General features: G+C 45.0%; 1 protein-coding gene across 4 annotated transcripts in view; it reads left to right on the top strand.

Annotated features, from left to right (window-relative positions):
* Stat4 (signal transducer and activator of transcription 4) overlaps positions 1-24,984 on the top strand; it is an 89,379-nt gene extending 64,395 nt beyond the window's left edge. For all 4 annotated transcript variants that reach the window (XM_063259457.1, XM_063259456.1, XM_063259458.1 and 1 more), the window contains 15 exons: positions 445-537; positions 2,825-2,884; positions 3,181-3,198; positions 3,290-3,383; positions 4,388-4,432; positions 13,064-13,147; positions 14,104-14,202; positions 16,199-16,334; positions 17,776-17,825; positions 18,025-18,119; positions 18,388-18,524; positions 18,803-18,994; positions 20,872-20,938; positions 21,331-21,439; positions 22,369-24,984. In XM_063259457.1, coding sequence (XP_063115527.1) covers positions 445-537; positions 2,825-2,884; positions 3,181-3,198; positions 3,290-3,383; positions 4,388-4,432; positions 13,064-13,147; positions 14,104-14,202; positions 16,199-16,334; positions 17,776-17,825; positions 18,025-18,119; positions 18,388-18,524; positions 18,803-18,994; positions 20,872-20,938; positions 21,331-21,439; positions 22,369-22,395 — 1,306 coding nt within the window. In that variant the 3' untranslated portion in view covers positions 22,396-24,984. The remainder of the gene's footprint in view (positions 1-444; positions 538-2,824; positions 2,885-3,180; positions 3,199-3,289; positions 3,384-4,387; positions 4,433-13,063; positions 13,148-14,103; positions 14,203-16,198; positions 16,335-17,775; positions 17,826-18,024; positions 18,120-18,387; positions 18,525-18,802; positions 18,995-20,871; positions 20,939-21,330; positions 21,440-22,368) is intronic.

The following is a 24,984-nucleotide window of genomic DNA, read 5'->3' as shown; positions in this document are numbered from 1 at the left end:
CACCAACCAACTCAGTTTTCCATGAGCTAAGCCACAGCACCCACCTAGGGCTCAGTTTTAACATTTTAGAACAGATCGCAAGGCTTTCTTCTTAAATGCTTATCCAAGAAACGAAAGGTGGAGGACATTTAAAAATGCTAATATGTACCAGATGTCCTAATATCCAGTCCAAAAACGACGATATTTACAGATGGACCCCTTTTGAGACTCAAGCATAACAACTAAGAAATAGTTACCATTATTACATGGGGACAGCTCTCGGGGGTTTTCCTATCCCGGGACCATTACTTACAAGTAGCTGCTGGGAAGGCCTGGGTTTTACTGAGCACCTTCTAGGCGCAGAAGATCTGGACTTACTGGGAGGGTGGCACCCTGCCCCCCTGTGGTTTGCAGTCTGTCCATGTGTGCAGGCCTTAGCTGACAGGCTGTTCTCTTTCCACCTAGCTCCTTTGTGGTGGAGCGACAGCCCTGCATGCCAACCCACCCGCAGAGGCCGCTGGTGCTTAAGACCCTCATTCAGTTCACGGTGAAGCTAAGGTAGGCAGAGCGCCTGTCTCGGCCGTCTGTGTCTGTGTGTTGCCCCGAGAGGAAGCTGGTTCCCGCTACGGTGCCTTGCATTCAGCCTGTCTGTCTGGAGCTCTGGGCCTCTGTAGTCACCAGGCCTGTTGCCATGCCCACCCTGCTTGTCCAGAGCAGGACAGTGTGGGGTGTTGGTGACGACACTGGGGACATTCGTGTGAACATTTTGAGTCCTAATATCCAGCACGGTGGGACAGACTGCTGAGACATTAACTTGCAAAATGGCCCCGAGAGACTAGGGGGGCGGGAATTCTGAGCGCCTGCGCCACGCAAGTAATGAGTCCCTGAATCTGCCATGTGATGGTGGGACAGAGGGACACAGAATGCCATAGACAGATGGGGGACAGACTGTGGAGGGCTTTGAGAATCCTGCCCAGGAAATGTAATGACACGGTTTCCCTCTGTGATTACCCAGTAACTGGTTTCTCCTGTTTTCCACAAAAACTCTGAATTCTGCAATCGTGAGTGTAGCCCTACTGTGTGCCTGATTTAAAGACATCTGGCTTTTGTATTGTTTCTGCTTCGTTTTAACTACATATTTGATCTTTCCTATCAGCCGAGCGATCAGAACTCAGTTTTCCTTAAAAACACAACAATGAGTTTGTGATCTCACTTTCAAAGACTTTTGTCCTGGCTCTGACTCCACGTCCTAAAGCTGGTCTCTTGGTCACTTCAGAGAAGCGGAGACTGAGGACTCACAAGTGGTGATGCCTGGGAGAGACTAGTTTATGGCCCTAGGGTCCAGTCCGTCAGCACAGATCCGCACTGGAACTCTAGTTTAAATGGAAGGCCCTGGCCTTCACTTTGCAAATCAAAGCCCTAATTAAGCCTCTGCCTCAGTTTCTATGCCCCATCCCGAAAGCCAGAGGCCAGCTTCTTCCTTAAAATTTCCTCTTCTCACAAGTTCATTCCTCATCCTGTATCTCTGGATCGCTCTGAATACTAGCAACAGAGGGAAATAGGGTGGAGAGAAGCGGGCATCCTCCTGTCCCCTAAGACGCTGGGAGGAGGCCTGCGATGCTTTCTGGGAAAAGGGGAGGGACAAAGGCTGGCCAAAGCTTCGCCATGGACGCAACCCCTGGGCAGGCACCGGATTCGCTGTCTGAAGTGACTGCCGGGTGGTCCCTGGTGTGGGTGCCCTGTTCCCCACAGGTGGCCTCCTCCTGCCACCATCTGGATAGACAATCCTTCACTTCCTATAAGGTTTGCCCCACACCCGTCTAGCGCACCCTCCTATTTCAAAGGGAGGAAGACTGGGGTCTCTAATATCAGTCACCGGAGCGTCGCTGGTCCTTCCTGCAACAGGAGGGAAAGGGGAGTGGGGAAGGAAAGGAGCTGACCGTACCCACCTGACCACGCAGCACCTCACGACTCACGTTGAATGCCTGTGCACTTAGGGTTCTCCAGACCCCCAAAGGCAATCCTGTGCTTTGTGCAACATTTCGGGGACCTTTGCTATATTCCTCCCACCCTTCTGCTTGGGCTGTGTGTGAGCCCTGATTTTATTTCTCTCACGTTGAGGGTTTATCACCGTATTTCCTCTGCTGCTCTGCTTGGCCGGACTCCTGTCTTTCATGTGCAGCTGTGACCACATTCTCTTTTCCTGGCTCTCTGCTAGCCAGTCCCCAGGCCCCAGAGGCTGTGCCCGGTTTCTAGAAGGAGCTCGTTACATGCTATTTGTTCATAGTGAGGTCTTTGTTAAGAACATTTTTGTTGTTCCTTATACATGACGTGTTTAAAGATTAAGAGCGTATTTGAATCAGTATTTTCCATATTCATTTTAGAGGCACCTCATCTCAGTATGTTCACTATAAAACAGTTATCATCAAAACATTTAGTTTTGCTAAGTTTACACTTTTTTTGGAATAAGAGGATTAAATGGAGCCACATTAATAACCTTGAAAAGAATGTTTCGTATATCTATACAGTTAACCCAGGCTTGGATTTTAGCCAAAACGGATCCCTATATTTGTGATGGGGCCAATGTATTAACCAGCACACAGAACAGATGAGGGGCAAACTTTCAAATGTTTGGTGGTAAAGGTGTTGAGGGCCTGATGTCAGTACTGGTAATGGGGCAAGCTAAAGAGGAATTACATATTTTAAAACACATTAACATGTAGCAGGAGATAATATAAATTTTATTTATGTGCCTATGCTACACTCATGTTTACTCCTTTAAAAACAAAAAGGCTTTTAACTTTGATTTTTATTTTTGATTCTTTATTGATATATTTCTTTTCAGACTACTGATAAAATTGCCAGAACTAAACTATCAGGTGAAGGTTAAAGCATCCATTGACAAGTAAGTTTTCTAATTTTGTTAAAGAAGCATGTGACAATGGAAGATGTTTTTTAGTTAATTGCCCTTTTATACAATAATTTTGAACTATTAAATTCACTCCTCTAACTTTATGTTTCAATGTACTTCAACTATTTGACTTTGAAGTTCAAATATTTGACAGAGCCAATGAAGTTTTAATTTTAAAGGCTTTATTATAAAGACTTAAAATGAAATTCTATTATATATGATCCTGTATAATTCTATTATATATGATCCTAATAAATAGATCATTTTAAAGAATTTTTTTGGTTTTACAGGAATGCTTCAACTCTAAGGTAAGATGTTTATTTTGTAGAATTGTTTTTACTATTCTTGTAAATATAATAGTACCTGAGGCCAGGTACATGACTAAGATTTCCTCTTTAGTAATCGAAGATTTGTCCTTTGTGGAACTCATGTCAAAGCCATGTCCATTGAAGAGTCTTCTAACGGAAGCCTCTCCGTAGAGTTTAGACACTTGGTAAGTTTGAGAGTGAAATTACACACGCTTTTCTTCTCACCCAAAATCGGACCCCTCTTTGCTAATGGGCCTTGTACTTCTGTGTAGTTTGTTACACGTTTCTTAAGTGAGATTGAGGATCAAGTTGCAAAATGAAGTATACTATTGTTGAAGAATTAAAGTGCTAGGAAGAACTCCCACTATCTGAGTTCTTAACAGTGATGTAACACCCGAATATCCGGAGTAGCTGATCAATGCATCTTGACGATAAAGGCAAAGATGATTGATCTTACAGTGCATGGGCATTCCTGGTTTGACTTTTAAAATCTCCCCAAGGAGCAACAACCAGTAAGACAGGTGTGGCGGGAAGTGATTTGGTCTCAGAGCAGCTTGGGCAGGCGGCAGGGTGTCCCGTCCGAAGCTGCAGGTATATACTGCTGTGTCTAGAAAGCTCCTGCCGAGCTCATCCTGTTGCTATTTGTTCCTTACCACTTCCTCTTGGCCCAGACTTCTCTTTGTCTTCTTCTTAATTCTCTGCATAGATAGTTCTTAGATTACCAAGAGTCTACTGCCTTTCCTGCCACATCTTTTGTTTTGTTTTGTTTTGTTTTTTGGAACCAGGGATTGAACGCATGACCTTGTGCTTTGCTTGAGCCACTGAGCTAGATCCCCAGGTCCCTACCACATCTTGTTCCTCCTCTGGTTTATTAACACTTAGCAAATCCCTCCCCTGAATTACGGGGCACCACCAAATCAGCCTCATAAGGCCTACTTTCTGAGAGATAAAATTTATAGAAAGGGATGTATAAATACTCATTTGTAGTGGTTTTTGTTTTTGGTTTGGTTTTCGGGGTTCCCTCCTGTTGAATCTAGGCAGCTAGTTCAGGTTTCAGTGAGTTAGAAAATATAAGGGTTACAGTTCTAGAAGTCAAAATGGCCAAGAAAATGATGACAGGAGTTATGATTGACTTGATTTGTACTGAGAATTCTCTTCCATCTAAACACTGCTGTTTTCTTTTACAAAGCAACCAAAAGAAATGAAGTCCAGTGCTGGAAGCAAAGGAAATGAGGTAGGAAATATTTCCTCCTAGAGAATTTTTAAAGAAATAAGCCTGTAATATTGCATTTATTTTTTTTTTTTACAAAGCTCTTATATTCCTTGGTTTTATGTAAAATTAAATCTGTGTTTTTCTGAACACTAAATCCTTGAACACTAAACTTGATAATTATGGACAATAAGGGATTTTTTTTTTTGTCTTTTTCATTTTTATCAGTACCGGGGATCAGTACCAGGGATTGAACTCATGACCACCTGCTTGCAAGGCAGGTGCTTATGCCACTGAGCTAAATCCCCTGCCCCAATAAGGGATATTTTTAATGGAAAAATAAAAACATCATAATTCCTTCCAAAATAACTGTTAATATTTTGATACGTATTATTCCAATATTTTATTTATGTATATAATGCTGTAAAAATATACCACAAATATTGTTGTATAATCTTTGGTTGGGTATAGAAATATGTGACGATATCTTTCTGTAACTTCAAATACTCTTGGAGAACATGATTTAAATTAGTTGCACTCTATTGCGTCTTTAGGTATGCCATAACTACTTTAGTTTGTCCTCTGTGGTGGTAAAATGTCTTAAAACTCACTTACATGCTCACAGATGGAAGATAAGACTCAAAACTTACGATACATGAAAATCACAGGGAAAGAACAAACGTTTACTCTGGTACCAATGATCTTGCTCTCTAAGGTTTGTATTGCACCAGATAAACTGAATTAAAGAACAAATTGGTGCAGTCTGAGTACTCACATTTGAGTTAGGAGGTAACAGAGTGGTCAAAGCCTGGACTGGAAGTCACTGTGGAGATCATCTGTTGAGGAGACAGATGATCACATGGTGATCACTGACCTGTGTATTTGGAAGTAGGAAACCTGGTCCATGCTCTGACAGTGACTGCTTATGTGATCTTTGGCAAACGATCTGGTGGGGGGAAATTGCATTTTTTTTCCTCTGTGAGATGAAGCAAGCAGGGCCCAGCGCTCCCTGCACAGAGACACTGCATATGCAAGACCACCTGCATGGAGCAGGAACTTATTTCTGGTGCCACTGGTATAGGTTCAGCTTCCGACTTTATCATCATAGTCCCTGTGGGAAAGAACTTCGAATTATTTCAAAGAAAAACACTTGACTAACCCAGTATCCAAGGACATCTGGTTTATAATACCCACAAAACCACAAAGACCGTCACAATAAGTTTAATGCCCTGTGCCATTTTCCCCTCTCTGGAGCCTACATTCTTTTGTGCCTTAAAAATCATTTACGACAGGGGCTGGGGGTCTAGCTCAGTGCATAAGCGCCTGCCTTGCAAGCAGGCTGTCGTGAGTTCGATCCCTGGTACCAATAAAAAAAAAAAAAAAAAAGAAGACAAAAAAAAAATCATTTACGAATATCCCATCCCCACCAAGACCAACTCCTGATAAGTCTTCTTCCTAGGTCAGAATCTCTGTGTAAGGCATAGCCCCAAGCAGCTCTCTGCTGTCAAAGTTAGCACACGACCACAGCTTTTTGAGTTTGAGGATATTCTACTGACACAAATCAGTGGGAGCTATTCTTCTCACCTAGTACACTATGAATTAAACCCACTTTACACGTGTCACTAGAAGTTTGACCAAAGTTGACATCTCATTGAACTTGACATTTCTGAACTGTATTATTATGAGTCTAAAGCAACTAAGTGCAATTATTCTGAACTTTGCTTAAGCAAAACAAACCCAGTGATAATATCTAAATAGCTCACCTCCTTGTCATTTGGGGAGGGAGGTTAGTGGGAATTGAACTCAGGACCTCATGCTTGCCAGGCAGGCACCATTGTCATCTTTATGAATAGAAAATCAAAACCATTACTTGGATTTCCCTAGAAATAGAGATCAAAGTAAATCATTTGCTACAGAAAACCAACCATGGTCTTATTAACCTGTCTGCTTATATTGTTTTAAATTGATTTCTTCTTCTTTTCCTACTGACAAAATCGTGTGGTCGTAGCATGGCTGTCAGTCCTCCTTCCTCATGCACTCAGGGTTGCTAAAGCAGGCTTGTTGTATTTCAAGCTATTCTTTGAGCTCCTCAGTTGATAGAATCTCAGTGTGACGCCCAGGAATGCAAGCCATGGCACAGGGTTATGTGGTTCAGTCCCAAAATCCTCAAAGGAAGTTGAGCTGGCCGGGAGGGATAACGGAAAGTCAGGAAAGAGTCGGGCACGGCTGGGGATAAGGTCGGGTCGGTGAGGCCGCAGGGTCAGGAGTCGTGGTAAAGACATTTCAGGAAAGTTGAAACTTGTGGTAGCACATCCTTGTCTTCAAGCTTTAAAAAACCTGCTGCTGCTTATCTCCAAGCACCTGCCTGGAGCACACAGCCTCCTAGGGATTCATTTAACAAACCCTCCATGGCATTTGCAGCTCACTGGGATCTCAGAGCTTCCTTCATGTTGGCTCATGTTGCTCTTGTGCCAGCTCCAAGGAGCACGTACTTCTAGCTGCTTTCAGTTAGGGAAACTGAGGCACCGAGCACTTGCACAGCTTAGCCAAGATGACACGAGCAGTCTGCAATAGGATTGAGATCCATATAGTAACAGCGTGGATGCCCCTGCCACACTGCCTCTGGGATTGCAATGCAGAGTTGGTTGCCTCCTCTCCGACCTCTCCCACCCCATCTGAGCCCGTCCTGCTCACCCCATGTCCACCCTGTGCTCACCCTTTGACAGATCAGGGCTGCCTCCAAGCAGGAGCTTTGACAAGTTTAGGAGCGTGAACAGCGCGAACTCAGGTTCTGCTGTGAACAGGGCCCTTATCTACTGTGTTTTTCTTTTGGTGGGGGGACACTGGGAATCGAACTCACAGCCTTGCACTTGCCAGGCATCTACTGTGCCTTTCTGTGGGTTCCATCTGCGTCTCAGGGGGTTGAGGAATTAGCACCAGACTTGGGCTCTGCCTCTCACCTAGAGTCTGAGCCTGCACAAGCCACAGAAGCTCTCCTGTTCCCAATTCCCCTCCCTACAGAACGGGGCTAACATTACCACACATGTCCTAGGGGTTCACCGGGACCAAAAGTGATGGCCTGGGTGCCTCAGGGGTAAAGAGGGGGGCTATAGTTACTGTGGGTCTCCTTCATCCACCCTTTGCTGCCCCCTCTGTATACAGCTGGTATTACACCAGCTAAAAGACAGCTGCGGGCCCTCCTCCTTCTCTGCCCATCTGCCAATTGCTCCCCTGGAGACGTGGTTCTATTTTTTTTTTTTTTTAAATAAGCTCTCAGCCCTTCTCTCTTCTGTTTCCACATCCCTAAAACTTCAGGCCCCCGTTTATGTGTGCCCCTTTCATGGGATTTTAAGTCTTGGATTTCTATTACCACACCTACATGCCTCCCCACCCCTCAACAACTGTGGGTTCCTCGGTTTAGTTGGTTGCAGGAGCTCAGACGGAATAATTATGAAATGACTGAGACCATATCAGGAAGTCAGGAAGGTGCTTCTGTGAGGTCACCATTCCAAACCTCCTTAGAGTTCCAGCCCCCTGTGACTGACGCTGAGACTGTCTGAGATGAGGTGTCATGTTGGGACATCCAGAATCCTAGTTATGGGCTTAGATAAGGAGGGGACATTGCACAAGACACATCCTGCTTCCAGAAAGCCCAGAAGGACCAAAAAGGTACCTCCCCCTACTCTGGGAGAGGAAATCTACTCTTGAGAATATGTTCCTAGGTTTAAATTTCTTCTTCAAAATCCACTGGAGTAGTCTCTGACGCTCGTTTTTGACTAAGATTCTCCATAGGGTAGAGGCCATAGATTATTTTTAATAAATTCAATTTTAAGAATTTGCTTTGGAATTTTACAGCTTCCCTTGAGGAGACTGTAGATGCTGGCAGAGGCAAGGTTGGCAATCATCATCTCTTTCCCCACTTTTATTCTTTCCTGGGAAATGTCACAGTGGAGAACTGACTCCTAGCATGTGGGCAGAATCTGAAGTCATCAGCCCATGTCTGTAAAGTTAGCATTCCCATACACACACACATACACACACAGACACCCCACACCGAGGGAGCCAGGCCAGCCAGGGGGTGATCACTAAAACGTGAGAACCGTTGGAATATGGAAGCCAGAAGTGCAGTCTCTCTGGTTTGCTCTTTGTCTAAATGACAATTTTGGCCACAGACTGAGGTGTCAGGTGATTTTGTTTATGCAGTGTGAGGTCACAAAGCACAAAAGGTTGTTAGTGAAGCCTGGGTGACTTGAGTTTCATTTAACAAAATGGCCCCACAGATGTGTCTTCAAGGTTCAGAGTCCTCGAACCCCAGCACACTATTGCACCCACCCAGCACCCGCGTTTCACAGCAAGCTGCTTTCCTTCTGAACTCTGAACTTCTGAATGGAAGCTATAACCGCAGTCCTTTTCTTTCTTGGTGAGACAGTGTCTCACCGTATAGTTCAGGCTGACTCTGAACTCACTATGTAGTGGAGGGTGGCCTCAAACTCACCGTGCTCTTCCTGCTTCAGCCTCCCAAGTGCTGGGAATACAGGTGTGCACCACCACACCCAGCCACAATCTTTTTCAAATATATTTTTTATTGAGATACTGGCGCCGGAATCCTTGGCCTTTGCACCGAGCTACATACCCAGCCCTATCTTTTATGATTCTGAGATAAGATCTTTCTAAGTCATTAAGTCCTAGGATGTTTTCTTTAAGATAGAAATCAGCATAAGAATATCACTAAAAGCTTAGACTGAGAAGTGCACCATCCCCATGGCACCCTTATTTTATAAGCTGGGCATCGCTGTCACTCTGTCATTCCTATGCTCCTGGGATTACAGGCTGTCTCTCTTGTGGCTGCTCCATTTCCCGTCCCCACCTCACTGTTTCTAGCAGCTCACCCAGTGTCTATCGCATAACAGGTGCACAGGATTTGTTCAGTGGATTGTCGTGTTTTTCTGCACCACACAATTTTCCATGTGCAACAATATCACCTATGGCTTGCTAAGAAATGAGCAAGAAGTTTTTCTTAGCAATGGCATTATTTTAAATACAAGCATATTGCTAGACAGTGAATAGAGAAAATGAAATAACAAAAGAAGACATCTAGACCTACCTTTCACCCATTTGATTATATATTTTTCCTCAGGTAGGGCCCTGGCTAAGTTGTTTGAGCTATCTTCTGGTTGCTTAGCAGATTATCTGCTGGGTACTTTTCTTTAGAAATACTATACAGTCAATCCAGAGGTAATATTCAATGCTTCATTATATTAATATTACATGTGAATATCACATAGATTTTAAAACTATAATCATCACAGACGAGTAGGTGGGCTTTTACTGTAGACCTTAATGGTGCATCTTGCCTGGCTGCTCTACCCATCTGTGAGGGGTGGACCCTGGGAACGTGACACTGAGTGGTGTCTCTGGTTTAGACTACACCGAGACTTGTGTGAAGGCTGTGACCGATGGTTGTGCAAGCTGTAAACATTAATGATGCTTCCTCTGTCAAGGCTGCTTTTCTCTGGTCATGAGTCATTTGTTGGAGTCGTTGCTGGATTTTGTTCCAAATGTGCTTCTCAGTTGCGTCAGAGGTTTTCAGGTAAACTTCAAAAATCAGTTTAAATCACCAAGACAGCAGAGCGAATGGACAGAGTGAATGGACAGCCCTGAGCTCTGTCTGCAGATCCTGATGTCTCATACTCTTCCCAGCCTTGCTTTTTAGATGATGGTCCCACGGGCACCACAACTCAGCTGAGGAAATCATCCCCAATGAATGGCTGCATGCATACTTAACCATATAAACAAAACTGCAAAGAAGCTAGAATGAGGGAAAGATGGAAGTTGTATTTTGGGTTTTCCTACTGTTAGTACAGAATACCTGACTCTGGGGAGAACCTCCCCCCTGTTCCAAGTTCCCCAGCACACACCAAGTTGATGTCTTACAATTTAGCTCAACTCTGGCACTATCTACTTCATATCCAATTCCTAGCGAAGGGCCCTGGGACATTGAGTCCCTTCTCATTTCAGATGCCATTCACAGGTCCCAGGTTGTGACCTATGCTTCTAACCAAATGACCACAAATTGGGGTTCCCTCAACTCTCCCCTTGGGTCCATTGATTTGCTGGAGCAGCTCCCAGAACTTTACCAATACTTGCCGGTTTCTCCTAAAGGATAGCACAAGGGTACAGAGGAAGAGATGCACAGAGCACGGTGCACAGGGCGAGGTCTGAGGGAAGGGGAGCCTCCAGTCCCACAGAGGCGCCGTCCAGGTACCTCTGTGCCTCAACCAGCCCTGAAGCTCTTCAAATCGTGTCCTTTGGGGTTTTTATGGAAACGTTGTTAAGTAGGCTTGATGGACTACAGCGTTGCTGTTCGTGGTCAGCCCAAACCTCGGCCCCTCTCCCTCCTCAAGGGGAGTGGGGCTGAAAGACCCAAACCCCTCTTCCCATGGTAGTGTCCCTGGCATCAGGCCCCATTCTGGGGATAGCCGGGGCCCAGGAGTCACTTTATCAGAACAATGGATACTCCTACTGCCCAGGAAGTCCCAAAGGATTTGGGGGCTCTGTTTAGAAACTCCTATCACTTAGGAAATTGTAACCAGCATTAGAGACTGACTAAGAGCAAAAGATTCTTCTAGCTCTCCTACCTGCAGGACCTGAGAAGCTTTGCCCAGGAGCTGTCCTTGTCACACAAGGTCCTCATACAGGTGCAGATGGAGAGGGCAGTGACCCCGGGTGACTACACCCTACCCATGCCCCTGCGCTCCAGTGGGACTTTGAGAAGCTAAAACTAGCCATAGCCAGTTAGGTTATATGAAAGCGTTGTGTCAAGGCAAGAGGCTAGACCGTATTTTACCAGTGTGTCCATCTACAGTGGTTAAATATTCAGACATGGCATCGGGTCTCCATTTGTACACTTGCTGGAGATCTTTCAAATGTTCTGCACACACTCGAATCACCCTGTCTACTCTGGAACTTGGTGAGAACCTGAAAGGCATCCATTGATGAGCAAGAGGTGGAAGTTATGGGTTCATCATGTGTCCTGGGGTAAACATCCCCTCCTCATATGGTCGGGAGGCTTTCTGTTGTTTAAAAATGTGCTTTTTGCTTAAATTGGTGTCTAAGCACAAACCAGTTAGTTGATCTCATTGTCAACCGAAGAGACAGAAATTTATTTCAACACTGTGGGAGAAAAAGTGACTGACCAGTGCATTAGTGGGCTGGGGGTACACTTGGGGCAGCTAGAGGGTTCCAAGCAGAACTTTTATTATGCATAACTTCTCCCGACCCCACAGTCTAGTGAAAGTGACCCCACTCTACTCAGTCTAACAACGTGAAGGCACCACAACTACCCAGCCCAAGGGAGAAGACATCATGATGATGATGATGATGATGATGATGATGATGATGATGATGATTGTTATATTACCAGGGATCAAACTCACAACCTTGCACTTGCCAGGCAGGCACCTATGCCACTGAGCTAAATCCCCAGCAAGAGATTATTTTAATTCTGTACCTGCTTCTCAGTAACAAACCCAAAATGTAACATCTCCATTGCTTCTTTAAATATATATGAAGAGTAATACATGAACACCCATCAACCAGCTTAAAAGATTCCAGCTTTGCAAATGGAGCTGAAGATACCAAGCACCGCTCTTTAGTCCTTTTCCTTTGCGCGTGCTTATGTGATGTCAATTCTCTACATGCATGTTGGGAATTGTAGACTTAGGAGTGAATCTTAGGACCTGGCTGTTTCATGAGAGACCCCCCACCCCACAAAAATGCAGTATCAGTTCCTTTGGCTGTTATACTTCCTGGGTGTCTTTTATGGAAATATTTTTTTATGGATACCAGGGATCAAACTCACGACCACCTGCTTGCAAGGCAGGTGCTTATGCTGCTGAGCTAAATCCCAAGCCCCTTTTATGGCAACTTTAAGCCAGGCTCTGAGCAATCTGAGTGTGAAACAGAGGGGAGCATGGATTTCACCAGAGTCTTTCATAGCTCAGCATCTCTGCAACGTGCACCTCCCTCCTGCCTGCAGCCTGACCTTGGCCCCTGACTGCACAGCTGGGGCCCCTGATTGGCCTCCTACTCACCCCTCCCTGCTGCAGCCTCAGCCCGTGGGTCCCCTGCACCGTCCACACCTCCCACCTCTCACTGGGGTCCGCACTGCAGCTGTGCTTTACTAGAAAGTGAGCAAAACTCCAACAGCTACCTCAGTGGAGTTTCCGGAATGAACAGAGGAAGATGCAGGTATCTCACCTATTGTGTTCATCCAGAAGGAAACCTTTCTTTTAACACAAACTCATGATGACCCTAGGAGTTATTTCTGTACAGCTAACACATACATGTTGTGTTTTATTAATATTGGGTAAATGAAAAGGACCAACTTTCAAAAATTAAAACAAAGAACAACTTATCTGCGTTTCAATTAAGGAAGACAGCTGGAATTTTATTTTTAAAAACTTGAAATGATCTTGATTTTGGAGGTAGAATCATTCTGTGTGTGGAAGTGAGGATTTCTCAAACACTATCTGACTTTTATTACAGGAGGGCAGGCTGACTATCGGGGGATGTCAGAGACATTTACTTTACGGTTTTTTTAATTTGAAAGAACCAGTTCTGTGTTTGCAGGTTAACACTCTGTTCCTCCCGCAGGGCTGTCACGTGGTGACCGAGGAGCTTCATTCCATATCCTTCGAGACCCAGATTTGCCTCTATGGCCTAACCATCGAATTGGAGGTAGGTTTCACTAAGGTAATGAACAACGGAGAAGGAGAACATCCTTTCGACCCGCTTTTAACAGTCACAGTGAAACTCAAAGAGTAAAGAAACCTTGGGGACTGACCATGATTGAACGTGGTTGGCTCTGAGCTTCTTGAAGGCAGGACAGCACACCTTGTTTGCACAGCACAGTCAGCCCAGTATCTAGCGTGTACAGTAGTAGATCTTCAATGTCTGTTGAACAAACGAACCAATCACTACATAAACAGACACAGTTTACCTTGTGTATGATCCTGTTCGTGGAGCGTGTTGTCTCAGAGCACTGTCTTTGTACTTTTATCTTTATGAATGCAGACATGTTTGCTATACTTTCAGAGATCCCTTCCTCATCTCTTTTCCCTAGACCTCTGGTTTCCTGAGTTGTTAAGTTCCTCAAATGGGTTATATTACAGGCTACAGGGGTCAGATGTCTGTAACAGGGAAGGGCTCACTCCCAGGCCAGTCTGTGAGAGTCTCGGTACCACTGGTTCTGCAACAAGAGAACTTCCTTGCAAAAGAACACCCCACTTCTGGTCCTGACATTCATTAGGTGTTAGATTGTCATTTGAATACGCAGATTCAACCAGAGATCAATGTGCTATCAGATCCTCTAACTTGGACAGAGGAGGGTCACTAAATCCTAGGTGCTCTCATTAGTTGCATTTGAGGCCGTACTGAGTGTGACACGGGAAGTGTGAATATTCGTGCAGGGGCAGGAAAGACACTGGGGAAACTGCTTGCCTATTCTTTCCTTGTGTGCCCTGGCTCACACCTGCTCAAAGAGCTCTGCTGCCCTCACCAGTCAGTTCTTGACCAGGCATCACAGACCCTGTGACTGGAACAGTGGGGTTGGCTTGAGGTGGCCCCCTTTAGAGAAGGTTGAGCGTATGACCAATGTAAAGCATCACTTCCTGTAACAATTCTTCTACCACCAGACCAGCTCATTACCCGTGGTGATGATTTCCAATGTCAGTCAGCTACCGAACGCTTGGGCGTCCATCATGTGGTACAACGTGTCGACCAGCGACTCCCAGGTAGATGTTTTCTTCCTGTCCTTCCTGCTCTGGTTCTAGTCAATTCACTCGACTGTCAATAAACTCTGAGAGTGTGTGTGTGTGTGTGTGTGTGTGTATGTGTGTGTGTGTGTGTGTGCGTGTGTGCACGCACAGGTGCATGCTGTTTCATTTCTTATGCTATGGTGCCTCCCAGTTCTTTAAGTGGCTCATTTAACAGATCCCGCGGGGTGCAGCTGGTATAAGGGGCAGGTACTGGTTCTGCTATTTTGGAGGGTTTGGTCAGCTGTCAACCACAATTTGCATCATGGAGAGTTCTCGACCCATCTTCCTCTGGCTCTGTCAAACAGGCTGCAGCGAAACTCCTGGGCCGCCCCCACAATTTCATATCTGAGCTCCTTAGCTTCTTTTGGACCCACCTTTTCCACAGTGTCTCCCACAAAAGCAGAGAATCAGTTTCCAAATAAGTAACTGGCATTTTCATCCATCTTCCCCACCTGTAGTCTGACAGTACAAAAATTTGGTTGATTGCGTAAACTGTGCCCTTGATTTAAACTAGGTGCTAGTGACATCTAGTGGTTGTGTCAAGCACTGACCAAAATTTGTCTCCAATGAATGCAGCAAGGAACCGATCTCTTCCAAGAACACCAGGGTAGGGAGTGGTCAAAACAGATGAGCCAGCGCTTCCTCCTGCCCGCGCTTGCCAGAGCTGAGTGCATTGTTTCAGAAACCACCAAAGACTAGAAAAAATTAGGTCAGGATGTAAACAGCAGGCTGTCTTGTGTTTTCAAAACAAATGTTCCTTCCAAAGACTTCCTTCCTGTTAGATCCCAGCAGTAAGAACGAAGCCAGCGCAGGTCAGCACCAAGTGTTTTTCCCTTCAGTAAGAGATGGCATGGAAAGTGGCCTGCTCCTCAGGCACAGTGCCCTCCCAGGAGGAAGGCTGTGTGGAGGAGCAGAACTGAGAAGTCGCCCAAGGCTTTAAGGCTAAGGGCAGCCCCAAGAGGAAGTGCCTCTCCCCATCTGGAGCCACAGGGTGCCATGTTCCCCCAGCCCGGCCTGGAGTGGAGGGAGGGGACTGCTTCCTCCCTGTCCTCCAGCCTTACAGCACAGTCCTGCTCTGGACTGCTGTCCACAACTCTCTGGAGAAAAGCTACCAAGCTCTACCAAGAGCAACTAACTTTGAAATCTTAATTCTGGTTACCACACCTATCTGCTTACTCATCATCTGGAACCAAGTCTTGTATTCCACTAAGGCTAACCCACTTCCTAGACAATCTTGTTTATGGTTGCTCATACAGAATTTGCTTTCAGTTAGAACAAAACAAGAAAAGAGTACTGCGTTACCCATAAAACAGAGTCTGAGGTTAATCATAAACTCATTACAGGATTACTTTCCATGGCCCGTGGCTTCACTGTTTCTTATTCCTTGGAAGGTATAACTTGTGCCAACTCACAATCAGCCAGTTAAGCATAATATAAATTTTGTTTAAGATGAATAGTACCAGGCACAGTGGCATATGCCTATGATTGCAACTACTTTAGAGACTGAGACAAGAATTGCAGGTTCAGAGACAGCCTGGACAATTTAGCAAGACTCTTGGTCAAAATTAAACAACAAAAACAAAAAACTGAAAAGGGTTGGGGATGCAAGGCAGTGGTAATGTGCCCCTGGATTTAATCCCCACAACTGAAAAAAATTATTATTGTTTCAGAAAAGAGTATCTGTCCAATTATTTGCTAGATAGTGTTAAATGCTTATATACGCTGATTGATAGTTCAGAAACCTTTAAGAAATGCCAAATGATTCCTTCAGGAAAGAGGGAGCTCTGTGTCATGTTACATTTAAGGAACATAAAGTCCTATAGGAAAAACTCCCAACAACATCAATCCTTAAAAGGAACAGAATGACATTACTCTCCATATTGTTAACCTGCGTTGGCCTCAGCTTTAAATCCCATGCATTGCATTACAGTGTTTTCAGTGTGAACAAGTCACTTTTGAAATTCTGTTTCAGAACTTGGTTTTCTTTAATAACCCTCCACCTGCCACTTTGAGCCAACTGCTGGAGGTCCTGAGCTGGCAGTTTTCATCCTACGTCGGTCGTGGTCTTAATTCAGATCAACTCAGCATGCTGGCCGAGAAGCTTACAGGTGAGAGGCACGGGAGGTGGAGGGTCTGCCTGCTTGGGACACGCTTGTGTGTCAAGACCGGAATGGTGTCACCAGCACTCTTCATGGGACTGTTACAGAATATATTGAGTGCCACTATATTTCCAGGCACAGGGCTGCGTGCTGAATTACCTATAATTCTCACAAAAGCTCTTCAAGGCCCACATGACTCTAGATGAGGATACGGGACAGCAGAGGTTAAGTGACTGCCACATTGCATGGCCAGGACGCGGTCAGGCCCCCCAGCCCTCCTGCTCCCCAGCTCACTGGTCTACAGCATGTCCTGTGTCTTTCCTGCTGAGGGCACCATCAGCCTCAAGCACTCCCATTCATTTCTCAGCAGATGCCACACAACTGGAAAATGACGGGCTCCTGCAACAAGGCCAGGAAATTTAGTAGAAACTTCAAAGCACCCAGGAATAAATTGATTCTGACTATCAAGAAAGTTTCAGCTTTCACTGAGATGTCTACGGCTTACCAAATAGCTATTAGTACAACAGGCACCAACCCCGGTTTAAACTTTGTCTAAAAGAGTGTTAAGAGACACCTGTATTGTGACAAGCATAGTGGGGACACATTTAGTACTGAAAAGCATTCAAGCTGTTCTGTACACACTTATCCTTAAAGCAGAACCAAACACAGACACATTCCTGCTGCAGAGACGCAACCACGTGATTAAAATTCGACTTCGGTCATACAGGGTTGCTTGTTCCCGGCACCTCATGAATAGGCATTAGAATAAATCCAGACTATGGAATTACTCCAAAAGGAACTTGTTGTTTGTATCTTTTTCCATATTCAACTCATAAATAGCAACAGCAAGCATTCAATGAGTATTTGTAAATGAGTGGATAAAATTTTTAAATATGAAGTACAGCACCCATATTCTTTCAGATCTTTAACAAACTATGCTTGTAAGTATAATCAGCGGAAAGATTTAGGTAGAAAGTCTAGCGTTCTGTCACTTCTCTGGATGGAAATGCCTATGCTGTCCGTTGCCCAGTGGATATTTGGTCCATTCTTTACATCTTGAGGTGAGACTGCTGGCGGTCCTACTATGCCTGATTTTTAGTTTTATTTCCAAATGTTTGCCCACCTCTTACTGTCCCTGGAAGGAGCCATGCTCATGTGCAGCTGTTCCCTGGAATTCGTCCCTTTCTCTCTTCTGAGAGTTTATATCCTACCCCTCCGTGGAGCTTCTGAAAGCCATTATTAAGGCCTCTGTCAGCAGCTCCTAAGAAATGTCTCAGGGGGAAGGCAGACAGTCGTGTATCTGCATCATCAATACTTCTCAGTACACTATAAAACTGTAGCAGGTTCTCACGCAATGCATAAAAGAGAGGAGAAAAAAATCTAAATGGAGTACAAAATTCAAGAGTCTCATTGCTGAGTGTTTTTAAAATCTTACTTTGCTTGATTTTAGTGCAATCAAGCTACAGCGATGGTCATCTCAGCTGGGCCAAGTTCTGCAAGGTACGAATGTGGGAAGGGAGGGGAAACATCATTTAAAAAGAAAATGCCCCTGTCCAAGCCGAGGTTTTGAAGAGTCACTGGATAAGGGTGTTTTTAAAGAGTGTAAAGCTGTCCGATTTAAAGAGGGGATTTTATTGAGAAATGGAGACTGAGTTTCTATGCAGTGCTAGCTCTGAATCATCCTTGTTTACTCCAATAGGAGCACTTACCTGGTAAACCATTTACCTTTTGGACATGGCTCGAAGCAATACTGGATCTAATTAAGAAACACATTCTTCCCCTTTGGATTGATGGGTGAGTTTGTGGTTTTGTGAGTTAAGTTCTCTTTTTCTGTTTTTATTGTTTTTTCATTTCTTCTTAAGCATGTTTAATACCATAGGCAGGGGAAATACCATTTGTGGTTTCTTGTCTTCTTCAGAAAGTGTTGATATTTACATCCGTGAGTTTGTCGGGGGGCTGACCTTTGATCACACACACACCATCCTTATGTGTGTTCTATATGAATGAAACCCATGTGAATGCGATACTGACTAGCTGGAATGTGCCTGGCTTCATTTTTCAGGTACGTCATGGGCTTTGTCAGCAAAGAAAAGGAGCGGCAGCTGCTCAAGGATAAAATGCCTGGGACTTTTTTATTAAGATTCAGTGAAAGCCATCTTGGAGGCATAACTTTCACCTGGGTGGACCATTCTGAGAACGGTAGGCACTCTGCGGTCTCCCTGTGTGGATTTTGGGTTCTCCCATGGGGTCACTGGGATTTCCGGTGGTGTGTGGATCTGTCTAGCAAGCACTCCCTGGGTTTGGACATCAGTGGGTGAGGCTGTTTCACCCAGCTCCCCCACAAATTCTAGCAGCCCATGCTGTGTGCTGTAAGGCTGCAGGTATGATGCTTTTCAGTCGTGGACCGGGGGACAGAGACAGTGATCACGAGGCATGTCCGCAGGGACTGGCATGTTCTTCCCATGTCTGCTTTTCAGGAGAAGTGAGGTTCCACTCCGTAGAACCTTACAACAAAGGCCGGCTGTCTGCTCTGCCGTTCGCTGACATTCTTCGAGACTACAAGGTCATTATGGCTGAAAACATTCCAGAAAACCCTCTCAAGTACCTATATCCTGACATTCCCAAAGACAAAGCCTTCGGAAAACACTACAGCTCCCAGCCATGCGAAGGTGAGGTCTTCCATTTACTCAATGCATTTTGGAAAATAACATCATATCAGAGCAAAGTAAATAAAGCTTCTCTTTTGTTTCCTCTGATCTTTTGTAAACAAGAGTGGGCGTGGGGGTCCCAGAGGTCGGCGGGTTGCTGAGGAGCAGCCACTAGAGCCACTGGACACTGGTAGAGTGACCGCTGTCACTGCAGCCACCCCCTCAATCTCACCCCCCACCATGGGGACATCTCTGGGCGCTGTTGAGCTCAGGGCTTCTCTTCCTGGGACAGGAGTGATGCTGACTTCACTCTAAGGCTGGGGGGAAGGAAGAGAAGGAGAAGGTGATGATTAAAGCTTTTAAAGGGAAGGCGAGTCCCAAGGTTTAAAGTTTGGCTTCTCCCTCTGCTGTAGTCTCACAACTCAGTGTTTGTTCACTTTCCAGGGAGGCATTTGGGTCAGTGCCCCCCTCCCCTTCCTAGTTCTAGCTTTCCTAATATATCCTGAGGGCTGGAACTGTATCTGACCAAAACAGGCATTTATTAGATATTTACTGACTACATGAAAGAAACTCGTGAAATTAGCTGTATAATTATAAGGTGAGTTCACACTTCTGGTTCCTTAGTGTGCTTGCCCCTGTATCACGGATCCTTGCTGCATCTGCAAACTCAGCCAACCCACTACTAAAAGTATTTTTTAAAACGTTCCATCAGAGCCAAGCACAGTGGCACACACCTGTAATCCCAGCTACTTGGGAGACTGAGGCAGAGGATTGCAAGTCTGAGGCCAAGCTGGATAACCTAGGGAGATCCTGTCTCAAAATTAAAGGAAAAAAAAGAGTGCAGATACGGCTCAGCACTCCCAGCGTCCAATCCAGAAAGAGGAGGCAGGAGAGGAGAGAGGAGGAGGTGAGGGAGAAAGAGAAGAAAACAGGAAAGGAAAGAGAAGAAAAGCTAGCGGGCTAGGCTGTGGCTATTAGCAATCCCTGGTCCAATCTACAGTACAAGAAAAGCAAGAAAAGAAATTATGCTTTCCTTTCTCACCATTATCTCCTAAGGAATACAGTATAACAGCTACTTCAATGGCCTTGACATTGCATTAGGTGTTACAAACAGCAAGGATGAATGACTTAAGGTATTTGAGATGTCCGTACAGTACAAACAAACATCACACTTTTATATAAAGCAGTAGAACAGCCAAGGATTACAAAAATCCTCATCCCTAGTGACTGCATCTCGGGGCACAGTTTTATGCAAGTTCCTAGACTTGTCACACTCACAAATGGTGACTTACTGCAACCTGATTTCATGCCCCTCTGAACAAAAGCATCAAAAACAAAAGCACTGGCCTGTAAGACATTATAACAAAGCGAATTGCAAACGTCGGTGAACAAATTCTTGTTGGGGATGGGCGCGCTTGAGAATTCAGGAATGTTTCCAAGGCGGGCTTCGCAACACTGTTATGGCAGTATCCATAGCCAGCAAGCGCAGAGGTGTTTCAGGAACGCTCACTCTGAGCCTCAGAACTCTGTGTCACAGTGAAGTGTGCTTAGTACCAGTTTCAGTGACAAGAACCGAGCTGCTATTAAATCCCATCATACACAAATACATCGGTTCTCACAGTCAGGTGTAAACACAGCAGAGAAGCCAGGAAATAGAGTTCTCAATTTTTCTCAGACATTTTTGGAGACACTAACACATGGCCCGCAGAGGGCCTCGTTCTCTCCTTGTAATCTTATACTGATCCACGTGACTGTTGCCACCGTTTAACTAAAACTTTGTGTGAATCACTAAACAGCTGCGTTCTCTCTTCCTTTTAGCACGACTGATATTTCTTGAGATGTCTTTTTTTCTCTCATTTTGTCAAGAATGTTGCTAACATTCTGCATTTCTTTTCCAGTTTCCAGACCGACAGAAAGGGGAGACAAAGGTTATGTCCCTTCAGTTTTCATTCCCATTTCCACAATGTAAGTAATCTTAGTCACGCGTGAAACATTTATTATTGAATCTTTAAGGAAAAAAAGACTTTCCTATAAGAGATTTAAGAGTAGATCAGAGTGCATATAACTGAGAATAAAACATTTTAATATCCAATAAGGCATTTTACGTCTCATTTCTTGTAACTCATAAAGAGCTAGTCTTGGGGCAAACTTACCGCAATCTATTATGACTTGGAATTATAAAGTTGCCCTTTTATATGCTGTATGTTCTCTAGCAGTTCCATGATAGGAAATGATGAATCAGGCAGCTCAGTGTCACAGACAGAGGAGGCCTTAGAAATGGGCTCTGGACACACTACGTGACCCTGGCGATTGTTTCCCAGTCTTGCAATAGTGACCTGTTGTCTTGTCTCTTCAAGCCGAAGCGATTCCACCGAGCCAGCGTCCCCCTCAGACCTCCTCCCCATGTCTCCAAGCGTATATGCAGTGCTGAGAGAAAACCTGAGTCCTGCAACCATCGAAACTGCTGTACGTTCCCTTCCTTGTCCACCGTTGCTCCGAGCCTTTGCAGCGAGGCGCAGGGGTTTGTGCAACAGAGTGGGGCATTGCCAAGCGTGGATGGTGCTGGTCCTGCAGGCATCAAAAGCAAACATGTTACTTCACTAGAACTGCTTTAAATTCTTTCCACCAAGAACCACCAGAGGGCAAAATGTCCCTATCCACCAGGCCAGCACAGGGTCCCTGTCTCTGGCCCCATCAGTTCTGTACCTTCTCCACTTTGGGGAACACTGCTTACACACCCGTCAGTGTTCATAAGCTTGCTTTCATGTCTGTTCTGACAGCCCTGACACCACCAATCCCAGTCTTCTTGATGGCTACTTGTGTTAGCAGGCTTGGATGCCCTCCAAGTCATCTGGGAATAGCCATCCTCGGCAACGTAATGCTCCTCTCTGAGATTCTGATCCATAATGCTCCAATTACCCACAATGCACTCTGTTCATTTTTATCCCTCCAAACCATCAAGTCTGTGCTCCTGATTTACATAAAAGCAATGTTTATCTGCATAGACTCTTGGAGGGACCTTAAGACACCCAGATTTGTACCTGGTCAGAAACAAAGCGATACTCAGTCCTCTTTCCAGGTCGGAAAAGTCCACATTCCTCTCTGATGATTCATTCCATTGTTGTTTCCCCTAAGTTTCCAGCGCTAAGTAAACTTGCGCTGCATCTAACCCCCACTTTTTCATGGCATTTTTGGTGTGACAAATGGGCTTTCCTCCTCACACGGATCTCAACCTACTCAAAGGTACTTTCATTTCAAGCTAATCGATCCAAACTACTTTTCTTGACTACTTAGTAGTTAACTGTAGACAGAGTGGAGAGCACTTAGTGGACAAGAAGAAAAAGAAGTGATTTATGTGTAGTTTCCTCGACAAATATTTTCATTTTTCATTTTAGATGAAATCACCGTATTCCGCTGATTGACCGGATAAACCCTGACACGCCAAAGGAAGCAAATAAAAAGTTCAGAGACTGTTCTTTACCAAAGATAACATCTTATGCCTTCGGTTTTGTAAATACTGGTTTCAGGGAAATGGCAGGATCTGACTCATCCACTCCCTGGCCTGACACCCCAAAGGGAAGGGTTTGCAACTGCAATGCAAAAACCAAGCTGCAGGTCAGCCCACAAGACTCGACACCTTAAGAAACCAGCATTTGTAACAATATAATATTAACAAAATACAGTGCTCGTGTGTGTGGGGGGGGGTTTTTTTGATTTTTCTGATTTTGTTTCTCATGCGCTACTTATGATTTGGTTGTGGACAGTGTAAGTGTTAACATTTTAGGGTAAGTTTAGAAAAAGAGATGCCTATTTTACTCCAAGCCAGCACGAAGGCCAGGGAGGCCAAATCAGAGCCCTCACCTGGATCCAGGATGGGCCTCAGGATGAGGGTCCAGCAGTGGTGTCTCACAGGCCCAAGGCTGAACTGTGAAGCCTCTTCAATTAGCTGCTCCATGCTGTCCCAGCTGTGGGTCTCACAGCTGCTGGTGCCACCCAGGGCGCCTGTCTTGCTGAGGAATGGGATCCAAGGCCACTCCTAGTGGCATCTTCAATTGCATGACATTCCAGGCCCTGAAAGCAGACACCAGGGTAAGAATCTCATAAAATGAGGCTGGGAGAATAACAGCCCTGGCCTTGGGTGGCTGATTTCATCTCTGGGTGGTGTGTTCTCCATTTCTAAGAAAGACTGAACTAGAGGGACCAGCAGTCCTTTCCAGTTCCACCAGTTTCTGCTCCCCAGAATTTAACCTGAGGCTGCAGAAAAGCTGAGAAGTCCTTTGGTCTTCCACGCTTTGCAGGATAGAAATCCATGTGGTCTGCCTTGGCCCCTGCCTTACTGTGACTAGATGCTTAGTGACACCACTGCCCAGCTACTCACCTCAGTAGCAGTGTGAGAGCCCCAATGCCAAGACCTGGGGATTCCCTCTGTGGAGCCCAAGGGAAGCTGCTGAGCCAGGAGAGGAAATTACACCACTGAGGCATCATCCATGACCAACTGCACAACCCTCAAACTGCTTTCCAATGTGAGCCTCAACTGTGGGGTCAGAGACCCCAGTGTGCTCTAAAGGGCTCCTCTCTCCTTCCACCCACCTCCTGGCCCCCAGGCAAACTCACCAGGCATAGACTCACATTTGTCCTGATTTATATCTAGATCCCTCCTCCCAAAGCCTCATGATGATCAAAGGCTTTGGGAAGCTAATTGGGTTCTGTGGGTTTATGACTTTCTTTACAAGATGGGGTCGGGACAGAAGTGCTGGGTCACTGTGGGCTTAGCCTGGAAAGGTAAATCACCCTGCTGGGACCCTCCCTTCCCTCTCTGCTTCCTGTCCACCATGCCATGAGCAGTTCTTCTCCAGACCCCTCTGCCATGCTGTCCTGCCTTGGACTGCCCCCTACTATGCACTGGAATGTGAGCCAAAACAAATTCTCTGCCTTTAAATTGTGGGTGTCAGGTATTGTGTCTCCGTGTCCAGAAAGTGACTAAGGCAGATCTCAAGGGAGGATGCCTGGATCCCTTTTTACCATTCTAATCTAGCTTTTCACTTAGAGATCCCACACGACTTATCCACATGGGCACAACTGGATCCTAGACTTCCCATAGTGCAAATCCTCCCACTGCTCCAAAGCCAGTTCCTCTACAAGTTCCTGACAGTACCCTTAGGGCCAAGGTGGCTGTTGATGGAGGCCTTTTCCCAGTCTCTGCTTCCCTCCACTGACCCAGTTTTCTGAAATTGCCTGAGACTTATGTATCAACTGGCAGCAGAGTTGGAGGAAATAATATAAACTTGAGTGTGATTAATACAGTTTTTTATTTGAAGTAATTTGCTGTCAAGAAGTAGTCAAACAACTATTGTCTTCTTTGGAAGTCCTGTAATGTTTACAATGCCTAAGTTTTATTGGTCTTGTTCTCTACTGTTTTGTCCAACTTTATAATATCTAATGAGATAGACAATTCTTTTTAAGGAAACAAGGGACAATGTTGATAACCATTGTTGATAAACTTGTACTCTGTTCTACACCATGTGCTATGTCTATCCTTGGTATTGACTGACAGCTTTGTTTTGCCATATTTGACTGTATTCTTCCCCCCCCCAAAGAAAGTAATAAGCACTAAGGAGTAATAAAATCCAAGATGTGTAAATTTTGTTGTAAAAAAGAGAGGGAAAAAAAAAAAGAAAAAGAGCTCTAACGGATATAACAGCAAGTGTGTTTGGGGGTGTTAAATAGCTGACTTTATCAATGTTTTTGGAACATTGAACACAGCTGTTTGCAGTCTCCCTGTTTGAATGTCCACCTTGTGTTCTTTGATACTGTGATTTGAGGAACTATTTTCAAGAAGATAGTGTGTAATCTACTAGCAGGTGATTTCTTACTGTTATGTTTTTTTTGTTTTGTTTTGTTTTGTTTGTAGTTCTGTATTGCGTGTACCCTTACGCCGCTTTGGTTTGTTTTGTGTTTTTCTCTTTTTCCTCTTAAATAAAAAAAAAAAAAAAAGTAGTCAAACAAGTGGA

The sequence above is a fragment of the Cavia porcellus genome, unplaced genomic scaffold (genome assembly GCF_034190915.1).
Source record: "Cavia porcellus strain 051 isolate PalLab524CR breed Dunkin Hartley unplaced genomic scaffold, mCavPor4.1 scaffold_12, whole genome shotgun sequence".
NCBI classification, from domain to species: domain Eukaryota; kingdom Metazoa; phylum Chordata; class Mammalia; order Rodentia; family Caviidae; genus Cavia; species Cavia porcellus.
This window is presented reverse-complemented; position numbering and strand designations above follow the sequence as displayed.